The sequence below is a fragment of the Gadus chalcogrammus genome, chromosome 5, assembly GCF_026213295.1.
Source record: "Gadus chalcogrammus isolate NIFS_2021 chromosome 5, NIFS_Gcha_1.0, whole genome shotgun sequence".
NCBI lineage: Eukaryota > Metazoa > Chordata > Actinopteri > Gadiformes > Gadidae > Gadus > Gadus chalcogrammus.
In genome coordinates this window covers 7727756-7752828 of record NC_079416.1, presented here as the reverse complement: position 1 = coordinate 7752828, position 25073 = coordinate 7727756, and the positions used below count along the sequence as shown (strand labels likewise).

At 44.7% G+C, this 25073-nt stretch overlaps 1 protein-coding gene across 1 annotated transcript; it reads left to right on the top strand.

The window, feature by feature from the left end:
- The first annotated feature begins 13272 nt into the window (after nucleotides 1–13272).
- LOC130382982 (leucine-rich repeat and fibronectin type-III domain-containing protein 2) lies at nucleotides 13273–19588 on the top strand. The gene is made up of 2 exons (XM_056590953.1): nucleotides 13273–14648; nucleotides 18592–19588. Exons 1-2 carry the CDS (start codon nucleotides 13273–13275, stop codon nucleotides 19586–19588), a joined length of 2373 nt encoding a protein of 790 aa, XP_056446928.1.
- The last annotated feature ends 5485 nt before the right edge of the window (nucleotides 19589–25073 follow it).

Genomic DNA, 25073 nt, shown 5'->3' with positions numbered 1-25073 from the left:
ATGACTTGACTTGATGTTGCATTCATCGGTCACAGTAACACTAAGACGGCCACGATACAACAGAAAGCTTTTGATTATTGCTCATTAACTCAGGGTCTCTCGGTTACAACCAGTTTACAGATTCAAACAACATTAAATATGTTCTGTTCCCCCACCCGTCATCCAAACAGGGTCTTACATAACAGGCACCGCAACACAAAACTAGGCCACTTCAGATGTTCTGCGGCGATGCATACAATTCAAAATTCCTTACATAGAATTGCAATGATCATGGAAAGGCCATAAGAGATTATATATTCCCGCCCGATTGGCTGTGACAAAGGCCCCTGGAGCTGAACTAATGTCAGACCCAACAGGCCGCCGCAGGGGCTTCAATGGGTTTCTTCCGTTGTGTTTCCTGATGTTCCTCCAACGCTTGCCGACACTGTGGATTGAGCAGACTTCAGAACTAGTTTGAAGGAGGATAAAGAAGGGGACGAAGCTGCAGTGTGTCTGCGCTTAAAGCTCGCTCAGAAAAAAAGAGATGCCCGAATCTTGCAGGTAAGAAGGGCTCCACATTCCTGGATCTGCCGTGTTTTAAAGTGTTCGCCCGCAGATGCAAATATGTGGGCTTTTTTTTTATTCCATCGAATCTAAAGTCACCCCTCTGTGTCTTGCATCTTAGAATATCGTATTCTTCTATTCCCTGGTATTATTTTTTCTTTCGTAAGATTCAGTTCCACTTTCATGTGCACATCAGTGCAAGGGGGGGGGGGGGGGCTATGGTGATTGGATGTGTGTGTGTGTCTATGGTGGTAGGGAGGGAGGAGCGATGTATGTGTGAGTAACCATCCATTGGGTCAAGTGTTTGCTCAAAGAGACGCTGTGTTGCATCTGATTGCATCACAACCCCGTCATTATTTATCCATCCCTTACACGCTTTGAGGGAGCTTTCGGATCGTGTGATTCCTGTGTTTTTCTTCTTCCTTCAGCATGTGTCGGTGGGTCAACAGACTGGTGCCAATGGACATTGTGCTTGTATTCACATTGTGCCGGGGCGTGCTATTGTGGTTTTCTATGAGCAGCAATGTATTTTCTGTATTTTTCAACATTTTTGCTAGATACCCCTACTACTACTGTCCTGTCACCGAAAACCTATTTGCATTTTTACAAAACGAGTCCAAATCTAGCTTCTTTCCGCTAAACCCTGAGCTCATGCTGCAAACACAAAAGGTTTGTACTACTGAAAGTTACAGATAACATAATGATTGGATTCCATTCTAGTCATTGAATTAATCAACCGTTTAGTCTGCAATCATGTTGAGGACATTTTGATTGACATAACATTAACATAAGTGTATTTGTATAAAGTAACAGTGAGAAGCCAGTAATGTGCATTGCAATACTGCAATGGAATGTGTTTTGCGTTGTTTTGGACTGTCAAGGTGTTGGTTAATGTATAAGCCTTTTTTCAGTTTTTTCGATCCCCAGGTTTAAATCAGTAAAAGAGGTAAATACTTCAAAGAGTACGAACAGGATTTGTAAGTAGTGATTCCAGCAGCAACATCATTTGTCTGAGCTGACAGTGCACAGCAGGAACCCTGTGTATATTATATATATAATGTTTTATTTTGTTGTTGTTGTGTGCAGAAACATTAACATACAACAGCTGTTGAGCGCTGTTGCTGCTGCTGATAAAGTATCAAATAGTTGCGATAGTCAGCCCCCCGGCATCTCATAATTATATGAAAAATGCATCATGCACTTACCAGCATTATCAATTTAGACAAGAAACCATACATCCTAAACAGTCCATAGGGAAGCTATCTATTTTCGTCTTCATTTTCCTCCTCGAGTCATCCGATGAAAATACACGTCGACATGTCCCCGGCCCACGGTGTCTCAGAAGTGTTTCTGCATGTCAGTCACTCGGAGAGGGTAAGCAGGCCCGCTCTGAGCATGGAGCCCCGCCATGCTAAAGCTGCTTGTCTCCTACGCAGGGACTTTAAGCGCTTTAACACCTGCAGTATGAATTATGCAACAGCACAATTCAGTGCTTCCTGTATGCGGCTCGCTCGTGCAGCACAGGGAACTTTGTCAGTAAGATCTTGTACAGTGCAAGCGCAAGAACTTATGGCCCGACATGGTATTAGGGAGGAGATACATGCAGTGCCTTTTCAAACACTAGTGTCAGGCAGTGGTAGGGGCGTTTTACGACAAGTTTCCGGTTTATACCACGTCCATGGTTTTTTGGGCAATCTCCAAAATTGGGCGAAGACTCGGCAGCCGTTCAGTACCAGTTGTACCAGTACCAGTACCATTGCCTTGGATAATTTCTTGAATCATGTTTGTTAACATAAGTGCAAGGGTAGGAAATCTCACGACATAGCAATGTTTCTGATTAATAAAGCAGATGACATCACCTTGCTTTATGTAGTCTGACAACTATGCCGTATGAGCTAAGCACATGACTTGCATCCCCAAGAGATGTGTCTCAAGAACCGTTCCCATCGCTCAACATTGAATGTTGCGTATAGTACTCCTGGAGATTGTTTTGACTATGGTTGTCTACATCAACAGAGAAAAACGTCTTGCGTGCTCATGGTTTTCGAATCCCTTTGAAGAGCGACTCAAAGTGCTGGTATAAACAATGCCATGGACATTTAGCATTCGTGTGAAAACAATGTTCCCTTGGGTTCTTTTTTTTGTGTCACTTGTAAGTTTAGAAGTAAAGTTGCGAGAGGTTGAAAGCAGCTCGTTTTGTGAGTCACACAAGAACAGTTTGTTACGGAGATGTTTCAGCCCCTCGGCACTTTAAAGTGGAGTGTACGTTGTACACTTTTCTCCTCTAGAATTTTTTTTTTTGTGTGTAGGAAGTTAAACTAGTTTTATATGCAAACTTCTGGACTTTTTTTTCTTTTCCCGATTCTGATCATTGTAGCAAACGCAATTCCCATTTCTACACTCTGCAGAAATGTCTCCCTTTTGCCTTTTACGTTCCGTCCAGTGCAGCGCGCTTGAACCCCTCAATTTAAAAGAACAAGTTTAATAGTTAAAAAAATGGGTCAAACTTTCCAAAAGGCAAAAAGGAAGCAGGCAAAAGCTTTTCTCACTGTAGGTCTGCAGCAGTCCTCGAGGTCCGTGTTTCATACAGACGAGCATCTTGCTTCACAGCTCCCGTTCTCCTTATGGCTACCCTCTGCGACGCCGAGCTGCAGTCAGTCCCCCCTACTGTTGTTTGTTTTGGATGACAACGGGTGCCAGTAATCAGCCCTCACTCTCAGGCTTCAAGTCAGGAGATTGAGCCTCCAACTGAACCCCTTGGCTTGTGTGTATGTGTGTGCGCTTGTGTGCGTGCATGTGTGCACCTGTGTGATTGTGCGTGTTTGTGCGTGCGTGTGTGTGTTGGATCAGCCCAACCACATACATGTTTGCAATGCCCTGCAGCACACATGTAGCAGAACATGAACAACACCATGAAGGGAATTAGTACTCTATTCTAGTATATAACAACAGAGCCAATTGCATGGAAAACAAACTTGATGGTACTAGCGTATAAGGGGTTGCACTAAAACAATTGTTACCTGAAATTGGCAGTTGCCCCTCCACCCACTTTGCGCTTTTAATAGGAGTGCTTTTAATCGGTGTGAGAAGAGGGTGAAGATATTTTGGGCCCAGTGGAGCCAGCTAGGAACCTGTCCCTCCCGCTTACATGCACGGCATACGGAAATTAACAAAACCTTTCAATACGGTGACATTTTGAGAAAATGTGAAACAACAAAAAAGGCAACAGACTATCTCTGGTGCGTGATTTTTCCTTATTTTTTAAATGTCGGCGCAGTGTGTGCAACCATCTGTCTGTCAAGCCCATAGACATGTTTGTGTGTGATTGTGTGTGTCATCAGCAAGATGTGTGTCTTTTTTAGTGCGCACCGCATGAGGCTGAAGTGAAACAAACATTTAAAGAGAGGCCCTGCCAAGAGGCTGGCTCTCAGCGTCCTGTCAAAACACACTTTGAAACGGCTTGATCTTCTTCTCTCATAACTTCCCGCATGCTAACTAGATAAAAGCATACCGCCCACCCCAGACAGAAGCCCTGTAGGCCCTGCTGTATAGCGATCCACGTTTCCGGGCAGGATTCGTTTTCCATGGGCTACCAAGGGCACGTAGGAATGCTCTGCTAAAGGGAGTTGATGGATGAATCCGATTACTCCGGAATGATTTGCTTCTTGTGGCGTTGCCCTAGAAGCTGCCATGCTGACCATCATATATCCCTTTCTTTCATTTGCCATCAAAACAAAATGTTGTTTTTCATGCTCTCTCTCTCTCTCTCTCTCTCTCTCTCTCTCTCTCTCTCTCTGTCTCTGCCTCTGTCTCTGTCTCTGCAAGAAAGGAGAAAAGAGAAATCCACTCCTCATCACCTCCTGCTGTTCCCAATCTAGACCCTCCTCCATGTTCTGATCCACTTTTCCCCACCCCCTCCTCCTCCTTTGTCAGTTTCTTTCTTTCATTTTCCAGTTTGTTTTTCATTCCACGCATACACTCACCACTTTTCCACTCTTTCTTGCTCTTCCTCGCCATCCTTTCACACTCTCTCTCTCTTCTCTCTCTCTCTCAATCTCTCTCTCTCTCTCTCTCTCTCTCTCTCTCTCTCTCTCTCTCTCTCTCTCTCTCTTTCGCTCTCTCTCTCTCTTTCTGTCTGTCTCTCTCTCTCTCTCGCTCTCCATCTCTCTCTTTCTGTCTCTGCCACTTGCTCTCTTCACTCTCTTCTCTCTCTTCACTCTCTCTCTCTCTCTCTCTCTCTCTCTCTCTCTCTCTCTCTCTCTCTCTCTCTCTCTCTCTCTCTCTCTCTCTCTCTCTCTCTCTCTCGTCGTGCACCTCCAGGCCTTTTTACGTGGGCTGCTGCTGTTGTGGGCCGGCATCTGGCAGCCTCTGATAAGAGAGAGCAGAGGCAAGATGCTTCGCTTTACCCTCAAGAGACGTCTTCCTACTTTATTTATTTATTTATCCATACGTCCTCCGTGCGGCCAGTTCTTCTTTTCTGCCAGCGTGTCGGAGGAGGGGGGGGGGGGGGGGGGGGGGGGGGGGGGGGGCTGTGTCATCGCGCAGACCGGGTTTTTGGAGGCCGAGCGGCACTATAGGCTTGTTGACCCTGTGTGGGAAGTGGAGGCGCTGGACGTATGTGTTTATCAAATCAGAGAGAGAGAAAAATTAAAGGAAGAAATTGCATCTATGGTCGCGTCATCAATGTAGCATTTTTTGTCCAGATGTGATGAAGAACGTTTTTCAAAACTCTGAAAACATCCCTGTAATAACTGTAAATACTGGAACAGCCCGTGGCGACTCCACTGTCTGGGCACAACAGCATGGCGGCGGCGGCCGTGAGACAGGAATTAAAAATCAACTTGTGAAGGGTTGATCCGGGCCACGGGCCTTTCAGCCCAAATCAGTCTGCCGAGGAAGTCGGCAGAGACGGTGTCAGCCGACTCCTATAAGTAGTTAAGTACCGCAACATCCCCCCCCTTTAACGCGACTCCCGCGCTGCCGGTGTCAGACCACCCCCATCTACCCCCCCCCCACCTGGTGGAGTACAAACGTTTTACCCCGATTTAGAAATTAATCTGAAGCCTGATTTGCCGTTTCTGACCTGGGGAGAGAAAGAGGGTTGGGGAGGGGTAGGGGTTCGAATATATTGGGTCTTTCATTATTTCACAATTGGACTCCTGGATTGTGGTGGTGGGTGATGGGGCTGAGGGGGGGACTTCTAGAAAACCTGAGCTGCTAATTATCACCTCCTTCGCTGTATCTCAGATGGAAGTGTGTGTGTTTGTTTGTGTGTGTGTGTGGGGGGGGGGGGGCAGTGTGGTCCATGTAGTTATGTCTGGCTGGACATGCAAGCAAGTAAAGCGGATGAATTCATGAGTTTATTTTTGATTTTCTTATGATTATTTCATTCATGCGTGCCATGCATGTTACACAAATGAGCCCCACACTGAATTATTCAATAGATGTCAAGTTCAATGTGTGTCAAATAAAAACAATAGAATTGTTGTTGAAATGCTGTTACTTGTTAAATACAAAAATGATGACGTATGATGTATACATAAAATCCAATAAATGGATGTTCCCGCAATCTAAAACAAATTGGTTTGCCATTTAATTTCATAACTTGACATTATTCCCCAGCAATTTATGTAATTGTGCCTGACGTCACCAAATACCATGTCTTGCTCTTCCCCTCCAATGTAGAATTACATGCCACATGTTGAGTGTCATCAGCAAATCAACCTTTGTTCTTTATATCCCTCCTCCCAATTTCATTGTGGATTGATTGGCTTAATTTAACAGTTTGATTGTCAGTAAGAGATGTAACCAGGGGCAATGGCATTACTGCATCCACACATTCACAATCACACCACACAATACACACACATAGACTTCACACAAACACACAGACGCACACGCACAGACACACACAGACGCACACGCACACAGACACACACGCTCACACACACACACACACACACGCACACACACACACACACACACAGACACACACACACACACCAAACACACACACATACACACACACTCTCTACTACTACCACACACACCTCTCGCTTTCATCTCACGCTCGGACGGTTCAGAGGCTCCTGGGAATGCTCAACGGGGTGGAGGGATGGGATGTCCAATGAGAGGAACTCCAGGAGGTTGGCAGACACCAGCAGCATTGTGGGTATTGAGTTATCAATTACCCCCCTACCCCCTACGGACACAGATGGAGCTCAATACTCTCTGCTTTCCTGACATTCCGCGATGGCCCGTGGAAAACTGAAGAGAATAAACGAAACGGACAACTTTCAAGAAAACCAAGTCATAAAAGCTTCAAATGGGGTGGCTCTGGGTACACTGCTATAATGAGTGTCCAAATCTCTTTGGATTCTTGTTTATAGAGCTGCCCGGGTTTAGAGCCGTTTGTCTTAGTTTGTATTTCCAGAGACAAAATCGTTTGTTGACATTTTAAAGCCCCAGGGAACCTGAATGGGGGATTTGCTTCTGACTCTGTGTGACGGGTCGTGTTGGTGTACATTATTCACGCTCAATGTGCTATTACTCTATTAATCAATGAGTATGTGGATGTTTCTTTCACACTGATAGCAGGAGCTGTTCCTTTTGGCTGAGCCCACACTTCCACATCAGCTGCACACCAGGCTTACTAATGAGTTGTTGGTCAGTAATAACATCATGGCCACTCCCAGTCAGCTCTGATTAAATGCTCTGATTGGCCAATTTCATATATTTAAGTTATTTTTCCACGTAAAACTCCTACTTAATAATAACCAAAACTTGTAACCAATAAGGGGTTACCAGGGGTTCGGACGGCGGAATGGCATTTTAAAACAGATGCGAGATTGTGATTGGATTTAGGATTTTCTGACAAGAAAGTAAAGAAAATCCATCTACTTTCATAATCTCTTTCTGAGGCGAAAGGCTGCAAAGGAGCACTTTCCCTTTTTTTCAAAATCAATGACATTTTGTAACAATTTTAAAGACACACAATTCAACACAGTGTGTGCAGTCTTTCTTAGTCTTTTCTCTGTGTTTGTGTAATCTAGTTGTTGAGGACATTGCTCTATGAAAACATGGTTTTGTCATGGATGAGGACAGAATGAGCATGGCTACCGATGGGGTTGAACTGTTGTATCGATCAAAACTATCGCCGGAGAGCCGGAAAACAATCCCCTTAATATTAGTCACACTACTCCCTACTCAACAAGATGCTTCTTGCATGGATTCTGATGAAACACACTTGAGTGTTTTGTGTGCGTGGTTCATTCAGGCAAGAAATCAGTTCCCTTGTATTTATTGCTACTCATAAAAGTGCAAAGTAGTCCTTCTACCCCTCTGGGCGCGGTGGACAGCGTTGCTTGGAAGAAGTGGGACCGCGGCCCGTGGTAATAAACGGCTCTGTTATCTACTGTCTATTTTCTTTTTGTCTTTAAGTATTGAGAGGTCGATGTAACAGCGTCAATATTGACTCTAGGCTAGTGATATCGTCCAAAGGTACACAACACACCGTATAATTGAATGTCTGAGTGTCTTCTTATCAGCGGCAAGGGTGACGGACTACTGGGAAATCCAGGGTCCATTTCTGACGACACAGACGTTACTTTGTCAATTGTTCATATAGGTTGTATTTCAGGTACTCCATCCTTGTCTGTGGGACATCTTTTGTTTATTAGGGACTGCTGGAGTACTGGAGGTTTAAAACAAAGCCAAAATAGAAAAAGTGTTGTTATCACGAACCTATTTCACCAGGGAATCAGTTAATGTTGTCAGATGAGGGTGGGTGATGGGCAACATCCAGGGGCAGAGATAGCAAAGTGAGCATGTTACAACAAACAAACTAATTACACAGACAGTGGTGAGAAGGGACAATTGTTTTTACCCTTTGGCTCCAGGCAGTGCAAATTAATTAGCGTTTGTTTTGCACGGCTGAGATTGGCTCTCAAAGCCGAAACCTCTGCCGTTTGTTATCATTTTTTAGCGGCGAGGGCAACAGAGTGTGTTAATCGCATTAGGTGTGTGTATTTGTAGTTGCCTGGGTAGTACGTGTGGGAGCATGTGTGTATTCGATAATTGTTATAACCCCACTGTCTAGGGACAGTGGAGGTAGTGGATGGAAAATGGCTGGGATTAGGGGATAGTGAATGAGCAATAAACCAGAACAATGGTCTAGAAGAAACAGGTGATCAAGAAAATGTATTGACTGAGGGATAAGTGTAGAGGTGAACATAAAACATGAAACAAGTATTTTCAACACCACAAGACATGCATCCGGGTCTTTAGTATTGCCAAGGTAAATATCAAAAGGGAACAGTGCTGACATAGCTGCAAGCTAGAACCACACACCTACTCTAACCTAAACTCACCACAGAATACAGTGGGTGGCTAAACTCCTAACCCAATGTATGATGATGCAAGTGTATAGAGGCCTCTTCCTTACCTGTCCCAAGACCGCAAGGTGGCAACAAATAATGACAATGGGATCAGACTAACAGGAACGCTGAAAAAACAACTCAAGTAGAGGGAAGGGCAATATAACTGATGGGCAATATACTGATGTATTCATAATCAAGCAGAGGTACCGTCAGCAGAGAAATAAGAGTGACCACCAAACAAAGATTATAAATGGTTGTGGCAGGCCTCCCATTGCTGGGAACGGATGAGGTGGATAGGCTGGTTCGCAGCTGGTTCGCTAACGATGCAAATGGATGATGGACTGTCACCCGCACATGATGGAAGAGAGACAACACACACACAGTGGACTTAGCAGAACTCTACTGGGATGGAAGGTCTTTTCCGACTTGCTGCACTGTTTATCACTAAATCAAGTCATCTGATTAATGCTTAGGCCTTTAAGGAGAAAATGCAGAGAAAAGCTCTTTGTGTAGTGGCAAGGGCCTTCGACCCCAAGACAAAGGGTTAGGGGTTTCAATGTTGGAAACGTGCCAGGTGTATTAGATTGAGGGGTCCAACACCGAGCGGCTCCTTGATGACCTGCGTCTGTGCTCACTGTTTCCCTTAAGACAAAGGTAGGTGTTACTATTGATAAAGGGTTTGCAAGCTTCTCACCAATGAGAGGCTTGCAGAAGGAAACCTTGGTTTTGCTTTCTTAAGTGATGATCCGTCCCCCATTTTAATTTGGGAGCAGGTTAGCTGAGACATATGAACCCCTTCCTCCTCCATTCCGTTGAATAACCGCCATCAGGGAGACGGAGATTCCATTTCAAACGCCTCCCAAAGAAGATGAAAGAGTGCACCGGTTGATCCAATCAGCAGAGGCGGCTGTTCACTCCTCCAGGAGGCTTCAATGTGTGTGTTTGTGTGTGCAGGGGTGCGTCCATGGGCGAACGTGCGTGGAATTGAACCTGAATCCAACTTGGTTGACGTCCAAAGACGTGGCACTTTACAGCTGTGTGTTTCTACCATTTTCCATTCTCATAATCCAATCTCGTATTTTGCCAGAATGTCCCATGTTGGCACAGGAACTAGTTTAGCTCTGAAATTCCCTGCGCAATTTCACGCCTGGAGCTATTGCCTCAATGCGTAACATGGAATGTAGACAAATATAAAAACAAATATACAATACAAGTACAAACAAACACATAATGTCCCTGAACTAGCATTGACACTTTTATAAAAAATGTTGCGGCATAATTTATCCATCCACTTCACAATCTGCCCAAACTGATGAATGAGTGGTTATGCTAATTATTCCCTTTAATTAGGAACATTTGCATGAATACATGACACAAATAATGTATGAATCACTCTGAAAGATGCTCATCTTTTACCAGTCTCACATCGTGAGACTGGGACGATGTGTGTGGGGAGGGAAACTATTTGCATCAGATGCGTCTGACAGATATCAATACAGCTGTACTGGTTCAAAAAATCCCCTTGTCTAACAAAAGCCCAGAACTCAAAATCCACCGTTCCTGTCTATGATGATCTTATAACACTCATTCGTTGTTAGTTAATGCTTATTACTCCATTAACTAATGTTAATGAATGGTCAATTAGTCTACCGGTATTGTAAAGTGTAACCAATTATCCCCCTTTGAATCTCTTCCTTTCTTCAACCACTCTCTTGCCCAACTTAAATCAATGTTTTTTAGTTTTTTTTACCAGTGGACAGACAGAGATATGGAGCACAAGGTGTCTAAGACAGTAAAAGAGCTAACAGTATCCCCCTGACTGGTAACCTATGGAGGACCAGTGGATACACAGATATACACTATAGGCGTCTGTATGGACGACTCATGCGGGGAGAAGATCGCAAGCCCTTCTATGCGGTATTGAGATTTATGGGAAATAACGAGAGAACGCCGGCTAAAGTAGAAATATAAAATAGACATCTGCATTTGAACTGTGCGTAACCTTTAATATATTCGTAAAAGATCTGCCGACTCATGGCGCTCCCGGGCCCTGGCGCCAGCTGGTCTGAGGCGGAGGGGCCGTCCTCCAGAGCTAATATCCAGGGATCAAAGCAACTGCACGCAGTCCACGTATTTACATTCAGTATCCCTCAGGCCGCTATGCTCAGAGGAGAACTAAAAATGGAAGCATGACATCCCTCCCGAGGGCTATGGTTTTAATATCGAGTGTGTGTGTGTGTGTGTGTTTGTGTGTGTGTGTGTGTGTGTGTATGTGTGTGTGTGTGTCTGTGTGTGTGTGTGTGTGTGTGTGTGTGTGTGTGTGCGTGAGCGTGTGTGTGTGTGTGTGTTCGTGTGTGTGTGTGTGTATGCGTGTGTTCGCGTGTGTGTGTGTGTGTATGTGTGTGTATGTGTGTGTGTGTGTGTGGGTGTGTGAGTGTGTGTGCGTGAGCGTGTGTGTGTGTTTCTGTTCATGCTGCTTTGGATCGGGTCTGTGTAAACCGCAAAGTTTTTTTTTTTGCACATTTTTTAAAAATCGTGTGTCATTGTGTGATTCTACTGTTGACATGAAGGCTGTGGCGTTGTAAATGCCAATTAACAGCTTCTCTGAGAGCTCTGCGTGTGATTGGCTGGATTGCAATCGCCATGGAAAGGACATCAGTGTGTCACCCATTTAATCCCATAGAAACCAGAGGAAAAAGAAAAACACCCAAAGTTTCAGGCTGCGGTTTGGTTGACTCCAGAGAACAGTGCTGTCACATGCAAATAAGGTGTGCAATGTCACATTTACCAGCACTATTCATGGTTCAATGACTTCGTACAAAAAATCGTATCAAATATATTTCTAGATTTTTTTTGCTGCCCTTGTGGGGATAAAGAGATGAGTGAAAATGAGTCATTCTGAGAAGTCTGTCACCATAAAAGGCCACTATCGCTTAGATGGCTCATACTGGTTGCTTAGTGTTTGTGAGGGTCACGCTCAACACAATGTAGCAGTCATTTTCTAACCAACCTATGCATGTTTCTTTTTAATGGGATCCAATTTACCGGTAGATGCTGAGAGTCGATTGCCAGCAACATGTACATGATATTTTGAGTGCACAGCCAAGGATCTTGTCAACATGTTCTCTCAAAGCTATCGACTACGATGCAAAGCGAACTGACGGTGTGTGCATGAATTCTTTACCTTGGTTCACTCGCTAAAAGTGTCCCATAGTATGGATTTTGGATTGGTGTGAAACCCGTTCTGCCCCTGTTACGGTCACACCGGGCAAAAGGCTTTGAACATCGTATTTGTTGTTATATATTCACGGTAAAGAAAATGCTGCATTATTAATGTACTTAAATTGACTTTCATTTGCTATGAAATATTCGTTGCTTGGAAACTATGTTCCACATTCACATTATTGCAGTACTACAATTTAGCTTCATGGCCGCATGACGTGTAGTTGGGTTTTGTCAGCGCTACAGGGTATAATTGCAAACTGGTATCAGCCAGGAGGGGGGTTGTCATGTATATAGGCGTTCATAATTAGGAGTTATTGAAACCAAGGTTTTCTACATGAAAGGCTTGTTCCAGGGAAGTAGAGGCAGATACGAGCCACTCATACTGTGTCCAGCCTGTCTAACATTGAATAATAGATGCAAGCAACAAACCACGCTTCATATGGTGCAAATTAAAATTGAATTATGGATATATTTTGTTTTAGAAGAATGCGCAGACTCTGCTTGTAGGCATGGTTCTCGATGAATGGTACTTTTTTCAAGGGTTGAAAAAAAATACCTGCTTGAAAAGTTTTGACTGTATAGGAGGATTAATGATACAAACATTCTGCTCAATCTTTCGGTCCAAACCAAGTGTGATGAGACAAAATGGTGCATGAAGAACAATATTGAAATTGTATGAGACCATGCATGGAAGTACTGTAAAAGGCTCTTTCAACCAGCAGTTAAAGCACCACATATATTGAAGGCCAGGTTTTACTTATCTGGCATTAAAAACATATTCAGCTAGTTTAGCTGATGCGTCATGGATGGTGTAAATTCAGCTTAAAGGCATCACCTTCATTGCAAATAGCCATTTCAGCTGCTTAGGTCCATGTAATAAAGGTTGTATCTATTAACCTTACATGCTCAGAATTGTAACATCAATGCATTCAGGTGGTTGAAGTTAGTGGTCATTTATAAATTAATAAAAATATTTATAATAATTTAATGTATTTTTTTCTTCAAAGGGACAGTTTTATCAAAAGTGTATGAATAATTGAATGAATGAGTGCAGTCATTAATAATAAAACATTTGTCAACTTTTTCTTTTTCTCTTTTCACCCCAGGTCCCCTTCCATAAGCGAACATGGACAAAGTGGTTATCAGTCTCCTGCTCCTGGGAACCTCAGTAATGATGGCCCATTCATGTCCCAAGTACTGCGTCTGCCAGAACCTCTCTGAGTCCCTGGGCACACTGTGTCCGTCCAAAGGCCTGCTCTTTGTGCCGCTGGACATCGACCGGCACACCGTGGAGCTGCGGCTGGGCGGGAACTTCATCCTCAAGGTCAGCGCGCAGGACTTTGCCAACATGACCGGTCTGGTGGACCTGACGCTGTCCCGGAACACCATCAGCTCCATCCAGCCCTTCTCCTTCATCGACCTGGAGACCCTGAGGTCGCTGCACCTGGACAGCAACAGGCTGACAGAGCTGGGGCCCGACGACCTCCGGGGCCTGGTCAACCTGCAGCACCTGATCCTCAACAACAACCAGCTGAACCGCATCTCCAACGTGGCCTTCGAGGACCTGATGCTGACCCTGGAGGACCTGGACCTGTCCTACAACAACCTGCGCAGCGTGCCTTGGGAAACCATCCGCAAGATGGTCAACCTGCACCAGATGAGTCTGGACCATAACCTCATTAACTACATCTCCGAGGGGACCTTTACCGATCTGGATAAGTTAGCCCGCTTGGACCTCACCTCCAACCGTCTGCAGAAGCTCCCCCCGGACCCCATATTCGGCCGTTCCCAGAGTAGCGTGGTGCTGACCACCCCATACGCCCCGCAGCTGTCCCTGAGCTTCGGGGGCAATCCGCTGCACTGCAACTGTGAGGTGCTGTGGCTGCGCCGGCTGGACCGCGAGGACGACATGGAGACGTGCGCTTCCCCCGCCGCCCTGAAGGGGCGCTACTTCTGGTCCGTTCGGGAAGAGGAGTTTGTCTGCGAGCCCCCGTTGATCACACAGCACACGCACAAGCTACTGGTGCTGGAGGGCCAGACGGCGAGCCTGCGCTGCAAGGCCGTCGGCGATCCGATGCCAGCGGTGCACTGGGTGGCGCCCGACGACCGCCTGATCAGCAACTCGTCACGCGCCACCGTGTATGAGAACGGCACCCTGGACATCACCATCACCACGGCCAAGGACTACGGCACGTTCACCTGCATCGCCGCCAACGCCGCCGGCGAGTCCACGGCCTCCATCGAGCTCTCCATCATACAACTGCCCCACCTGAACAACAGCTCGAACCGCACCGCGCAGCCTAAGTCCGGCCTCTCCGACATCACCAGCTCCACCAAGATCAGTAAGGGCGAGCCCAAGCCCCCCCCTGAGAAAACGGTGTCGGTGTCCGAGGTGACATCGGTCTCTGCTCTGATCAAATGGATCGTGAGCAAATCAACCCCGAAGGTCAAAATGTTCCAGCTCCAGTACAACTGCTCTGAGGATGAAGTGCTCATTTACAGGTGAGATGGACGAATGTGGCTGCAACTACGTGCCATTTCATTGTGAGACTGAATTGGTGATTCATTTGTGTGATATATTAGTGGGCAAAAGGTTTGTGGTTTTAATTCAAAAGTCCTGAGGTCCGAGCATTTCTTTATTTGTGAAAATCAAGATGATCTATCAGGTAGACGCCGCCTTGGTAAAATTATCCTTTTAATAATTTCATCCTCATCCTTATTATTATTTCAAATCATTCAAGAAAAGGTTTGAAAGGGTTAATGGGTGTCTTAAAGGGAGGATAGTAGATATTTTCAGAATGAATGAGGTGTCTAATATCATATTTGGGCTTGGATATTGAGATCATGTTCTAAAATATTTGTAATTTTCCTATTATGTGATTCTGATATCATGCTGCAAGCAGGAGCACATTCAGAAAAGAGAAATGTGCAGTGACTAATGTTACAGCGATAGAGTAACTAAATAAGCAAAATTACAGCATACCATGGGACCATAGCATTTTAATACAGTTTCAATTTCAGCTTCTTGCAAATGATGCCTCCTCTTTTATTCCACTTGGTCTCCGACATGCTGTTCTTAATGGCGTTATCCTTCCTCCAGTGACTCAATCTTTTTTTAGCATGGTGTGTTGAATACATGTAAGGAACTTAATTATGAAAGGCTTTACATAGGTTACATTGCCAGCATTGATAGCAATGACTAAGAAATACTTTTCATGTTCTGAATGTTAATCCTTAACCTGTGCTGCGTACAGCAAAACCATTTACGTATGTGCACAAGCGAAAAGAAACTTACCCTTTAATCTGAGGATTTACCCATTTAAAACCAGAAGCAATACGCAAGTCTAACAATAGTTCCTCTGCAGTCTTTGAATGTAGAGCTACATTTAAAAACAAAAAATATACACCCTATCACAATAGGAATAGAACAGCAAAAACGCTCTGTTTTGTAATCACTCCGAATCGAATGCTAATGAATCCCTTCAGCAAATAATGTATCCCATTAAAAGCCTGCGCATCCCAGTATACACACTAATACTAGCGCCATGCGATTTAACCCCCCTCCCCCTTCCAACTTCCAACACACAACCATCCCCTTCAAATGAACCTTAAAATGAGACGGCAGCCGACGCCGTCCACAGCAGCGGTGCAGTGAGGCGGGCGGTTATTGGCTGCGGCGGAGATAAGAATGAGGTTGTGTTTGTGCGGTTTTTCAGATGGTTATTATTTTGTCCAGGGTCTCTGGTTGAAACTCATCATTTTTGTGCACTGATTGTGTTTATCCGGTCTTCTGTGCGAGGAGAGTCTCTGAAATGGGGGAGAAAGGAATGTAGTGAAAATTTGTCGCAAAACACATGATTTTAGTTTGTTGTGTGTGTTCGATTTATTGACAAAAAAATGTAAGTTGCAATAGTTTCTTAGTGGTCTTTTTAGGATCTATTGTAGGCCTATATTGTAGAAAAGGTGTATATTGCAGTAGCCTACAGGAGAACTGAGTTTAATTTCGTAAACTATAATTCATAGTTTCTTAATCCTTACTTTTCGTTTTGTTCAGCTAATTGAAAACAATTATCAAGACTTGAATGGGTCGTTAATACGGTTTTATCTTAATGACTTCAGTGAGCAGCTTCATAAAGGTCATATTTCTTTTGGAATGCTGTGGTCTTAAAAATATGACAAAAGTTAATAGTCACTTTATATTTAAGTGTAATATAGCATCATAAATATATTAAATATACATAATTTGATAATGGACTTACAGTAGTACTATATGGCAAGTCTGTATCCCCTAACTAAAAACTTCTGTGCCCTTCGCTGAACAATATCTATAAATTTGTCGGCTATAACATTAAGCTATTCAATTAAACGTATAATGCCAGGCTCCCACTGCAGCGCAGCCGAAGAGTCATTGATTATGTGCTACCTTGTGTAATGGCTACACTTTCCTTTGGGTTTTGAATGTCAGAAGGCAAATTAGATAATTTTTCGATAGTTCCAGGGTACAGTTTGAGTGCGTAAAAGAAGCTAAGTATAGCGCCTGGTTATTCCCCACTGCACTCCTTCCCCTCTTCTCCTCAAGGGCCTCAAAACGAGCCCCTCAATTGTAGTTCCCCCCTGGACCAGCCCAATGGCACCAGTAAAAATCAATCTTGGCCACACCGTCATGGTCTAAACTCGGTTACTGGGTGGGAAAAGAAAATCGCTTCTTGTGCCGTGAGCTCATGCATGTACACATGTATAGCGCCTCTTTTTGAATAATGAAGAAGACAATTCATAAATAAACAATGAAGGCCATCAAAGGCGCTCTGTGGGTCTGCTGGTTACGTAGCCACGCTGTGCGATCAGAGCTTGTTGTGCACGTGCCCCCAGCGCCCAGCGGTCAATGCACAGGGGATCGAGTGTCAAATACTGATCACAGAGCGTTGTGTAACGAGTGTAACCCCCGGCCACCTCCACCATTACACACAGCGGACACGTCGTAGCCATGATAGATTTGTAAGAAGAAGTAGGCGGTGTAGGAGAAAAAGAAGATGAAAATACTCCAACATGTTTTAATGCACTAATCAATTAAAAATGTAAATTAATCATACCGCCAATCAAACAACCAAATGAATCAATAAAAGGCTGAGTCATTTAATTATTTTGGAGGAGTTCAGGTATGGTTAATGACCACAGTATCCAATTGAATAGATTAAATAGAAAAGTCATTAATGCAGTATTAATGACATTCCATTCTTCCCTCTCAATTAGCATAGTCACCAGAGGAAGCTTCAATGGCAATTGAACAATGCAATTGAGAAACAATGCATTTCTTGGCTAATGAGAAACCATCCTGAGTGAGGTTGAGAGGAGTTAGAAGTTAATAGCAAAGCATGTTTGGCTGTTCAGGCTCACCATGGCAGTTATGCCTGTACACCAGAGACAAACTGCAGGCATAATTACAATCTTATTCAGGCTCTATCCTGAATGCTAATTGCTAATTGCTATTGGATTTGTCCTTTAAATGGGGCGTAAGGTCATTTATTAAAAAAAACGATTCTGGAATGCCTGGCTTACCTTTGCAATGTAATTAAAAGGCAGAATCTGGTGTATTTTGTCAAGCTAATTAAATCCTTAGCCAGGCTTGAATGTCTGTCGGTGGTTACAGATCTAATCTGCCTCTGCTATATCTGGGTTGGACAGATGGATTCGGTAGATGAAAGCATCCATCAAAAGCTGTTGCCATGGAAATAACAGTGATTCTTTTAGCATGTGATTGATTGGCATCCCATCGTGAAACACAAAAGGAGCAAGTACTTTTCATTTCAGTTGGAGGAATGGTTGCTATTCTAAGGAGTTTAGAATTGGATTGAAAAGGCATTTTGGTAATTTCAGCATTTAATTATTCTCTCATAATATATTGCACAATGGCTTAAATTATTTGTAAGAATGGATTACTCAAACTAGTAGTACTCAAGACAAAATATTTTTCTAATAATGTATCACATGTACAGTATATCAGATGCAAAATATAGAATGAGCATTAACCTCCTAATGACTCAAGTAGTTTAGCAATCCAATAACATTTTACTGACAATCTTTGATTGCTTGACCTGTCTAGGCTTGACAGTTTCTTTGGTGTACCTCGCTAGTGGGTTCCCCATTGAGGGTTTCTATGAATGAGCTAACCCAGTAGTTCCCAAACTGGGTCACGTCAAAGACCTCTAGCTCAAGCGACTCGATACTTGTCAGGACAGGATGGCCATCATGGACCTACAATAGTGTAACACATCAAGCCTAATGGAATTGTTTATGTAAGCAGGTTCATATTTCCATAACTAGCTACGTCATCAAACCACACAAGTCTTCCCCCCCCGCCCCTCAACATCTCCTCATGTAGAGAGCGCTTCACGTCGCTCATGCTAAGGCGTGTCTAACGTCGTCGTCCTCCCTGCCCTCTCCTCAGGATGATCCCCATGGCCAACAAGGCGTTCTTGGTGAGCAACCTGGTGTCGGGGATGCAGTACGACCTGTGCGTGCTGGCCATCTGGGAGGACGCGGCCACCACGCTCACTGCCACCAACATCGTGGGCTGTGTGCAGTTCGCCACCACCGACGACTACCCCCAGTGCCAGTCCCTCCACAGCGGCTTCCTGGGCGGGACCATGATCCTGGTGATTGGCGGCGTCATCGTGGCCACCCTCCTGGTGTTCATCGTCATCCTCATGGTGCGCTACAAAGCCACCGGCGGCGGCGGCGGCGGCGGCGGCCCGACCGGCAAGCTGCCCAGCGTCAGCAACACGTACTCGCAGACCAACGGCGGCCTGAGCCGGCTGAACGGCGCCCAGCCGCTGGCCAAGCCCACCGTGGTGGTGCTGCACGAGGAGATGGTGGAGTTCAAGTGCGGCTCCCTCCAGAGCAGCCTGTCGTCCTCGTCCGACTCGTCCAACTCCCTGGACAGAGGGCCCGCCGACCGGTACAGCCTCCAGGCCAGCGAGTGCAGCACCCTGCCCAGCAGCAAGTTCAGGAGGCACGGCGCCGGCCCCAAAGGACGGCCCCACCTGGACCACCTCCTGGGGGCCTTCGCCTCGCTGGAGCTGCGGAGCGTCACGGTGAAGGAGCACCAGCAGGCGGCCGGCTGCTCCGTCACCACCACCGGCGTGATGACGGTGGCGGTGGTGCCGCCCTCCGACAAAGAGCCCCTGCTGGGGAGGGCCGAGTCCACCACCATGCTGGGCCGACTGCTGGGGCTGCCCCAGGAGAGCAGGCCCAAGAGGAGCCACTCGTTCGACTTGGGCCACCCGGGCGCCGCGCAGTGCGTCAGTAGCTACCCGCGCCGGATCAGCAACATCTGGACTAAGCGCAGCGTGTCCGTCAACGGCATGCTGCTCCAGTACGATGACACTGAGGAGGAGAGGCCCTCTTTGGAGAGCTCCGAGTGGGTGATGGAAAGTACAGTGTGAGGGCGTCGCTTCTGACGGGACCCCCAGCGGCGTCGGGGGAGCTTGGGAGACATGCGGTGGAGTGGCTATCCAGGGACGTACGCATCCACCCTGTGCTGCATGAAGTTTATCCATGTGAATTCTTTTGTCCGTCTGTCCTCCCAAGACTTCATGTGAGAAACGACACCTTTAAGGAGACGGTTTCTCGGTTTCTGAGCTCGGATCTCTCAAGATGTGTGAAAATGTATTTCAAACTTATTTCCAAGGAGACACGATTTTTACGGACCCACTGTAGGCCTAAATGGTTTTCCGACCATTCATGCACAGAAATGTACGAGGTTTTTGGAGAAAATGGAAGAAACGAGAGGGCTGAGGAAATTGAAACTGGATTCACCCTGATTTCATCAGTGGAGTCAAAGGGAAGTGGGCCCAAACTTTTGTGCAGTAAATGTGCATTACAATACGCTGGACTCTCAATGTGATATTGGACTACTATCGCAGCAGAACAGAAGAAGAAACTATAAAATATCCGTTTTTTTTATTTTGTCTGGGTTTTTCATCATTTTGACTATTTATTATTTATGAAATCAGTCAATTCAGATCATCACAAAGTTATCAAGATATCAGAGTCCAGATAATCTGGTCACCTGAAATAGAACCATTTTCAAAACACAAACCTTGCTGTCTGTTACATTTTCACAAAATGCAAACCTTTGAATTTTTTTTTCCCAAGACAACTGCAGTATGAACGGTGTGATCCCCTGAATATCGGAACCAGTGTTAAACGTCTACCTCAGGTAATGCATTATGCGTGGTGATATGCATTTGAGGAAATATGTGATCGAAGGAGCGAGATGGTTTTACAAACGGCTCAGAGCAGCTGTTCAAATGAAGAACCCTGTAGCCAACCTTTCTATTGAAAATAGGCATAATAATAAGCATAAATATATAACTCAGGTCAGAATCCTGCAAGGTCCGATGGCTTTGATAGTGCGTCTCCCTATCGGCTGACAAGGTGTGTGTCGCTGGCGGCTTCAAAAGGTCACTGATGTAAACAGAATGTTCGCCTCAGGGCACGGTGCCAGTGGCCTTGTCGCATCAGACAGTAAAAAGTATTTGAAATTCATCAAACCAAATTAATTAGGATTTTGTTTTTTTAACCCAACACCTGGAATCTTAATTGGGATCTTAATTATTTCTGGTTAAGATGGGGTTAAAAGGGCAGGGATTGCTAATTGCTAATGTATGCTGGTCAAAGGCCACTTCAGCGAAAATCAACAGCTCTCTATTAACCTGTTACAAGTCAGTATAATGCCTAGGACCGTGAGATAAGTAGGGAGGAGCGGGAAAGACAGCTTATCAATTGGAAACCGCTAAAACGTTATTTACACCGGCCTGCTGTCCCGTGTTTCCATCACACAGACTGCTCACTGTTGTGCATTGTTTAAATTGAATTGCCAAGAACATCCGTCATCTGTCGAGTTTAGTCCCCTGCGACCCATCGGTCTCTTTGTAACCATTTGAACATAGCAAGCATTTGAGTGAGTGGCCTCTTCTCCCTGTCTTGACCCATGATGAACAGAGACACAACTCTACAAACTGTACACAAACATCGTGATGCCTTTTCTTTTCTCTGCTACATTACAAAACAGGGGGGTTCGTTCTGTCTTTTTTATGTTTTTCTTTTCTAGATGTACTTCTGTATATTGGCATTTTTGTATAAAAACTCCGGTGAGAATGTAAAAGGGGAAAACTGTGCCGTGGTACTTTTTATTTTCTTGTTCGGCAAATGGCGCAAAGGTGCTTTAGTGTGGTGTACCAACTCGGTGGCTCTTTGTCGGCTGAATGGAATGGGGTCCCATGATTCATTGCGGGTAAGAAGGAATCCTGCCTCATGGCAGTTTGTCTGCTCTGAACACGATGTTCCTCTTTCCTTTGGAGAAATAAGGACGAAACATATTGTGAGTGTGTACTTGACATAGTAAATATTCTCACGTAGAGTGATATGATTAAAAACAAACAAAAAAATATGACCAAGAAATGTTGTGTGTGTGTGTGTGTGTGTGTGTGTGTGTGTGTGTGTGTGTGTGTGTGTGTGTGTGTGTGTGTGTGTGTGTGTGTGTGTGTGTGTGTGTGTGGAAGCATTTTGCTACAAGAAGAATATAAAGTATTGGTAATTCCTACGAATCAAATTGAGTCATCCGTCTTTCACTTCTACCTGCATGACACAACAACACATCTGCAAAGATAAGCATCCAAATAGAAAAATAACAAACTGACCTGACCTCAGTTTATCGAAACGCAAGTTAATTTAAGGAACAAGGTTTGAGGAACAAGCCATCTCGCTTTTCTGCTGATCGATCTCACAGTAGACATTCTGAGGGATTTCTAAGACCTTTCTCCTTCGAGTTCTCCAATCTCCCTTTGTGTGCTGCTGCTGTAATCAGGCCAGGGCTCTACTTCAGACGCTGTCCAATCCATCTGCAGGGCGTGTCCACGGAGAAGTGGTCACAGCCAATAACAGGGCCTTAATTCATATAATCTGCCGGTGAAGGTTTTTACGGAAGCAGCAGCACCGAGTCAATATAATCTGTGAAGGGCGCGCTGTGCCTGTGCCACCTCTGCAGGAAACCTCCTCCAGAAAGAACAAAGGCCCTCGCTCGTTGAACCGTTGTTAAAAGGTGAGAGTGCATCTCACTCCGTGGTGTAATATATACTCACTCTGTGCCCGATTCCTCAAACTCAAGCACCACTCTAATTACATCTGCTAAATTAAAATCAATACCCCCGAAGAGTGTCTTCAGCGCTAATAGCGAATATATGAAGAACAAAAAGACGACGTGTCAGCGAGTGGCGATGGGGAGATTCAACAGGTGGCCGCACAAAAGCAGAGCCCTCTCTTTGTGAGCCGGGCATCGGGGCGGTGAGCTGTAAGTGTGTTTGAGGAGGATGAGGCGAGCATTTCTTGTTCGGCTTGGTATTGGAATGCAAAGGACACACACACACACACACACACACACACACACACACACACACACACACACACACACAAAGCCTTTTGCCTTTTTATTATTTTGTTTTGTTCCGACTTAAGATGGTATTGTATGCAGAGGGGATCATTTTGTAGCGCGCAGATCTAAAACGAGGGCTGTATAAAAGGCCTTTCTCAAGAGGGTGAGGCTGTTGCTGCTGCTTAGAACACAAGACAATCTCGTAATAAGTTTAAAGGCATTAAGACGTTAACATCCTGTTATTTGTGCGCAATATCAAAAAGCAATATCCCCTGGTTCCTAACAACGTCTAGGACGCACAGTGACGGAATACCCCTGTTTGAAACCGTTTCCCCCTTATTCAAAGCCAAGAACCTCTGCCCGAACAGACTTCCCTTATTGCAGCTGACTTAATCCTCCCGCAGTACTATAACATGATTACATTCTTAATCACCGTTCCCCAAAGCAGGGGGGGTCAACACGACACAGAACTCAGTGCTAATCCCATTGTTCCCACGCCCACCTAGCAGACCCTCATATTAATGATAGCCGGACCGCCGTCGAGACCCCTGGGTGCAGGCAGAGAAGACAGATGGTGGGGTGGTGGTGGATGGGGGGGGGGATGCCCTACCACAACAAAGATGGCAGAGAGCGCTGGGTCGCTGAGGCCAAGAAGGACGCCCTTGTTGTGTTTCTGCCGGCTGTTTATCAGCCTGTCAGGTGATCCAAGCACACCAGTCCGGTCCACTTCCTCCAGCGATGTGTGTGACACTTTGGGGCCCTGAGAGTTTATTGTACTTACACTGGGGCTGACAATATCCGCTGTTGTTGTTTTTGTTGTTGTTGTTAGCGCTGCCATATGCTTCCTCTCCACAACACAGTGTCCACTCTGGTACAGCTGATACATGCCCTGATTTTGGAAAAACACAGAGTTGGAAAAACACTGGTGAATGAAATCCTTTCTCATTTATATTCAAATGTAATACAGTATGATTTATTATAACAAATTATTTACTGCATTACTGTATATTATTGCTAAAAGTATTAAGTTATTGCTCATAACTTTGGTTGCTTTTCCTTTGCAATCTCTTTTCTCTCTTTATAAAAAATCCCTACATCTACTGGGATAGCAACACATCTGCTCTTATTGGACGTGAATTCATTCATTTGGAAATAGTTTGAAAATATGTCCTGAACTTGTGACATAAACATGTATTGGAGGTAATAATTCATCTCCAGACATCTGTGTGAATACTTGGATAATAATGTGAACCAGTTACTCAGCCGAAACGTCTGTTCTCTGGAGGGAGCCCGGTGGTTCAGCCAGCAATAGCCCAGAAGAAGGAATAACAATAATGTATGAATGTCAACCTGTACAAATAATGGGTGTAGTGCATGTAACCTTGAACTATTTGTCTTCGTATTACTTTTCCACATGCAATTGTACAAGCCGGGGTCAGCAGACCTGGATGATGAATGGGGCAAGATACAGAGTCCATTATTCCCAACCCCCGCGTCGGGTAAAAGGCAAACCTGTCTGCATATCACATGCATAAGAATGGCCCTGTGATTTAGAAGAGCGATTTCTCTCCGACAACAAGTATTATGAATACTTTATGGAACAGCTTCAAGCCGCAACTCATTTAAAAAATAACTGGATTTTGTTAGTTTTTTGATAATCTTATTTTTTTCACTTTAGGATTCAAATGTAACCCTGCCATCTGTATAGTCATCTGAATATATTTCACCAGGTTTATTTCCTATAATCTCGCTTTTTATCTATTAAATGAAATCATACAATAAACAGTCATCATTTAACTAAAGCATTTAAACCCCCATAAGATAAATGAACTGATAAATGATTTAATTAAAGCTGCATTACCTAATTCAGCTTCAATCAGTTTCCCTACAGCACTATGAGAGATACATTAGAGGAGCAGGCAGCTGAGTCGGATTGCCACCACAACACACTGAAGATAAACTGTGCCAATGAACCACTTGTCTTTTGACACATCCTCATTTATTGAAATGAGAATCTAATAGGACGCATCAGCTCAATTTGTTTTCACACGGCGCGAGAATAAAGGAGTACGTTTTTATGAAGTATTCAAATAGTGGCGCGCGTATTTTAAACAATGGTCGTCAAGTGTTCCTCGTCGCGCCACCGCGTCCAGTCAAGGTTATAGATAAAGAGGTGATACATGTCTTACATGCGTAGCACATTCAATGGGTGCTTTGTGGAAGCAACGTGACGCATCCCAAGCAGAGTGAATCATGGCTCTTTCCCCTTAGCCGAGTAATTAGCATCCGTTGTGATTGTCCATTGTGCTGCATAATAGTTTTCTTTTCGTATTCCTTTTTGTATAAAAAAAATTAAAACAGATACTGTAGTACCTCAACGTGTACTCTCTGTCACACACAAACGCACACAAACACACGCACATACACACACACACACACACACAAACACGCACATATACACGCACATACACGCACATGCGCTTTCATTTGTACCG

What these genes read in the sequence shown, in the direction of transcription:
- LOC130382982 (XM_056590953.1), top strand. Translation starts at nt 13,273, where the DNA reads ATGGACAAAGTGGTTATCAGTCTCCTGCTCCTGGGAACCTCAGTAATG. An exon ending in GATGAAGTGCTCATTTACAG is followed by an intron (nt 14,649 to 18,591) that starts GTGAGATGGACG and finishes CCCTCTCCTCAG; the next exon opens with GATGATCCCCATGGCCAACA.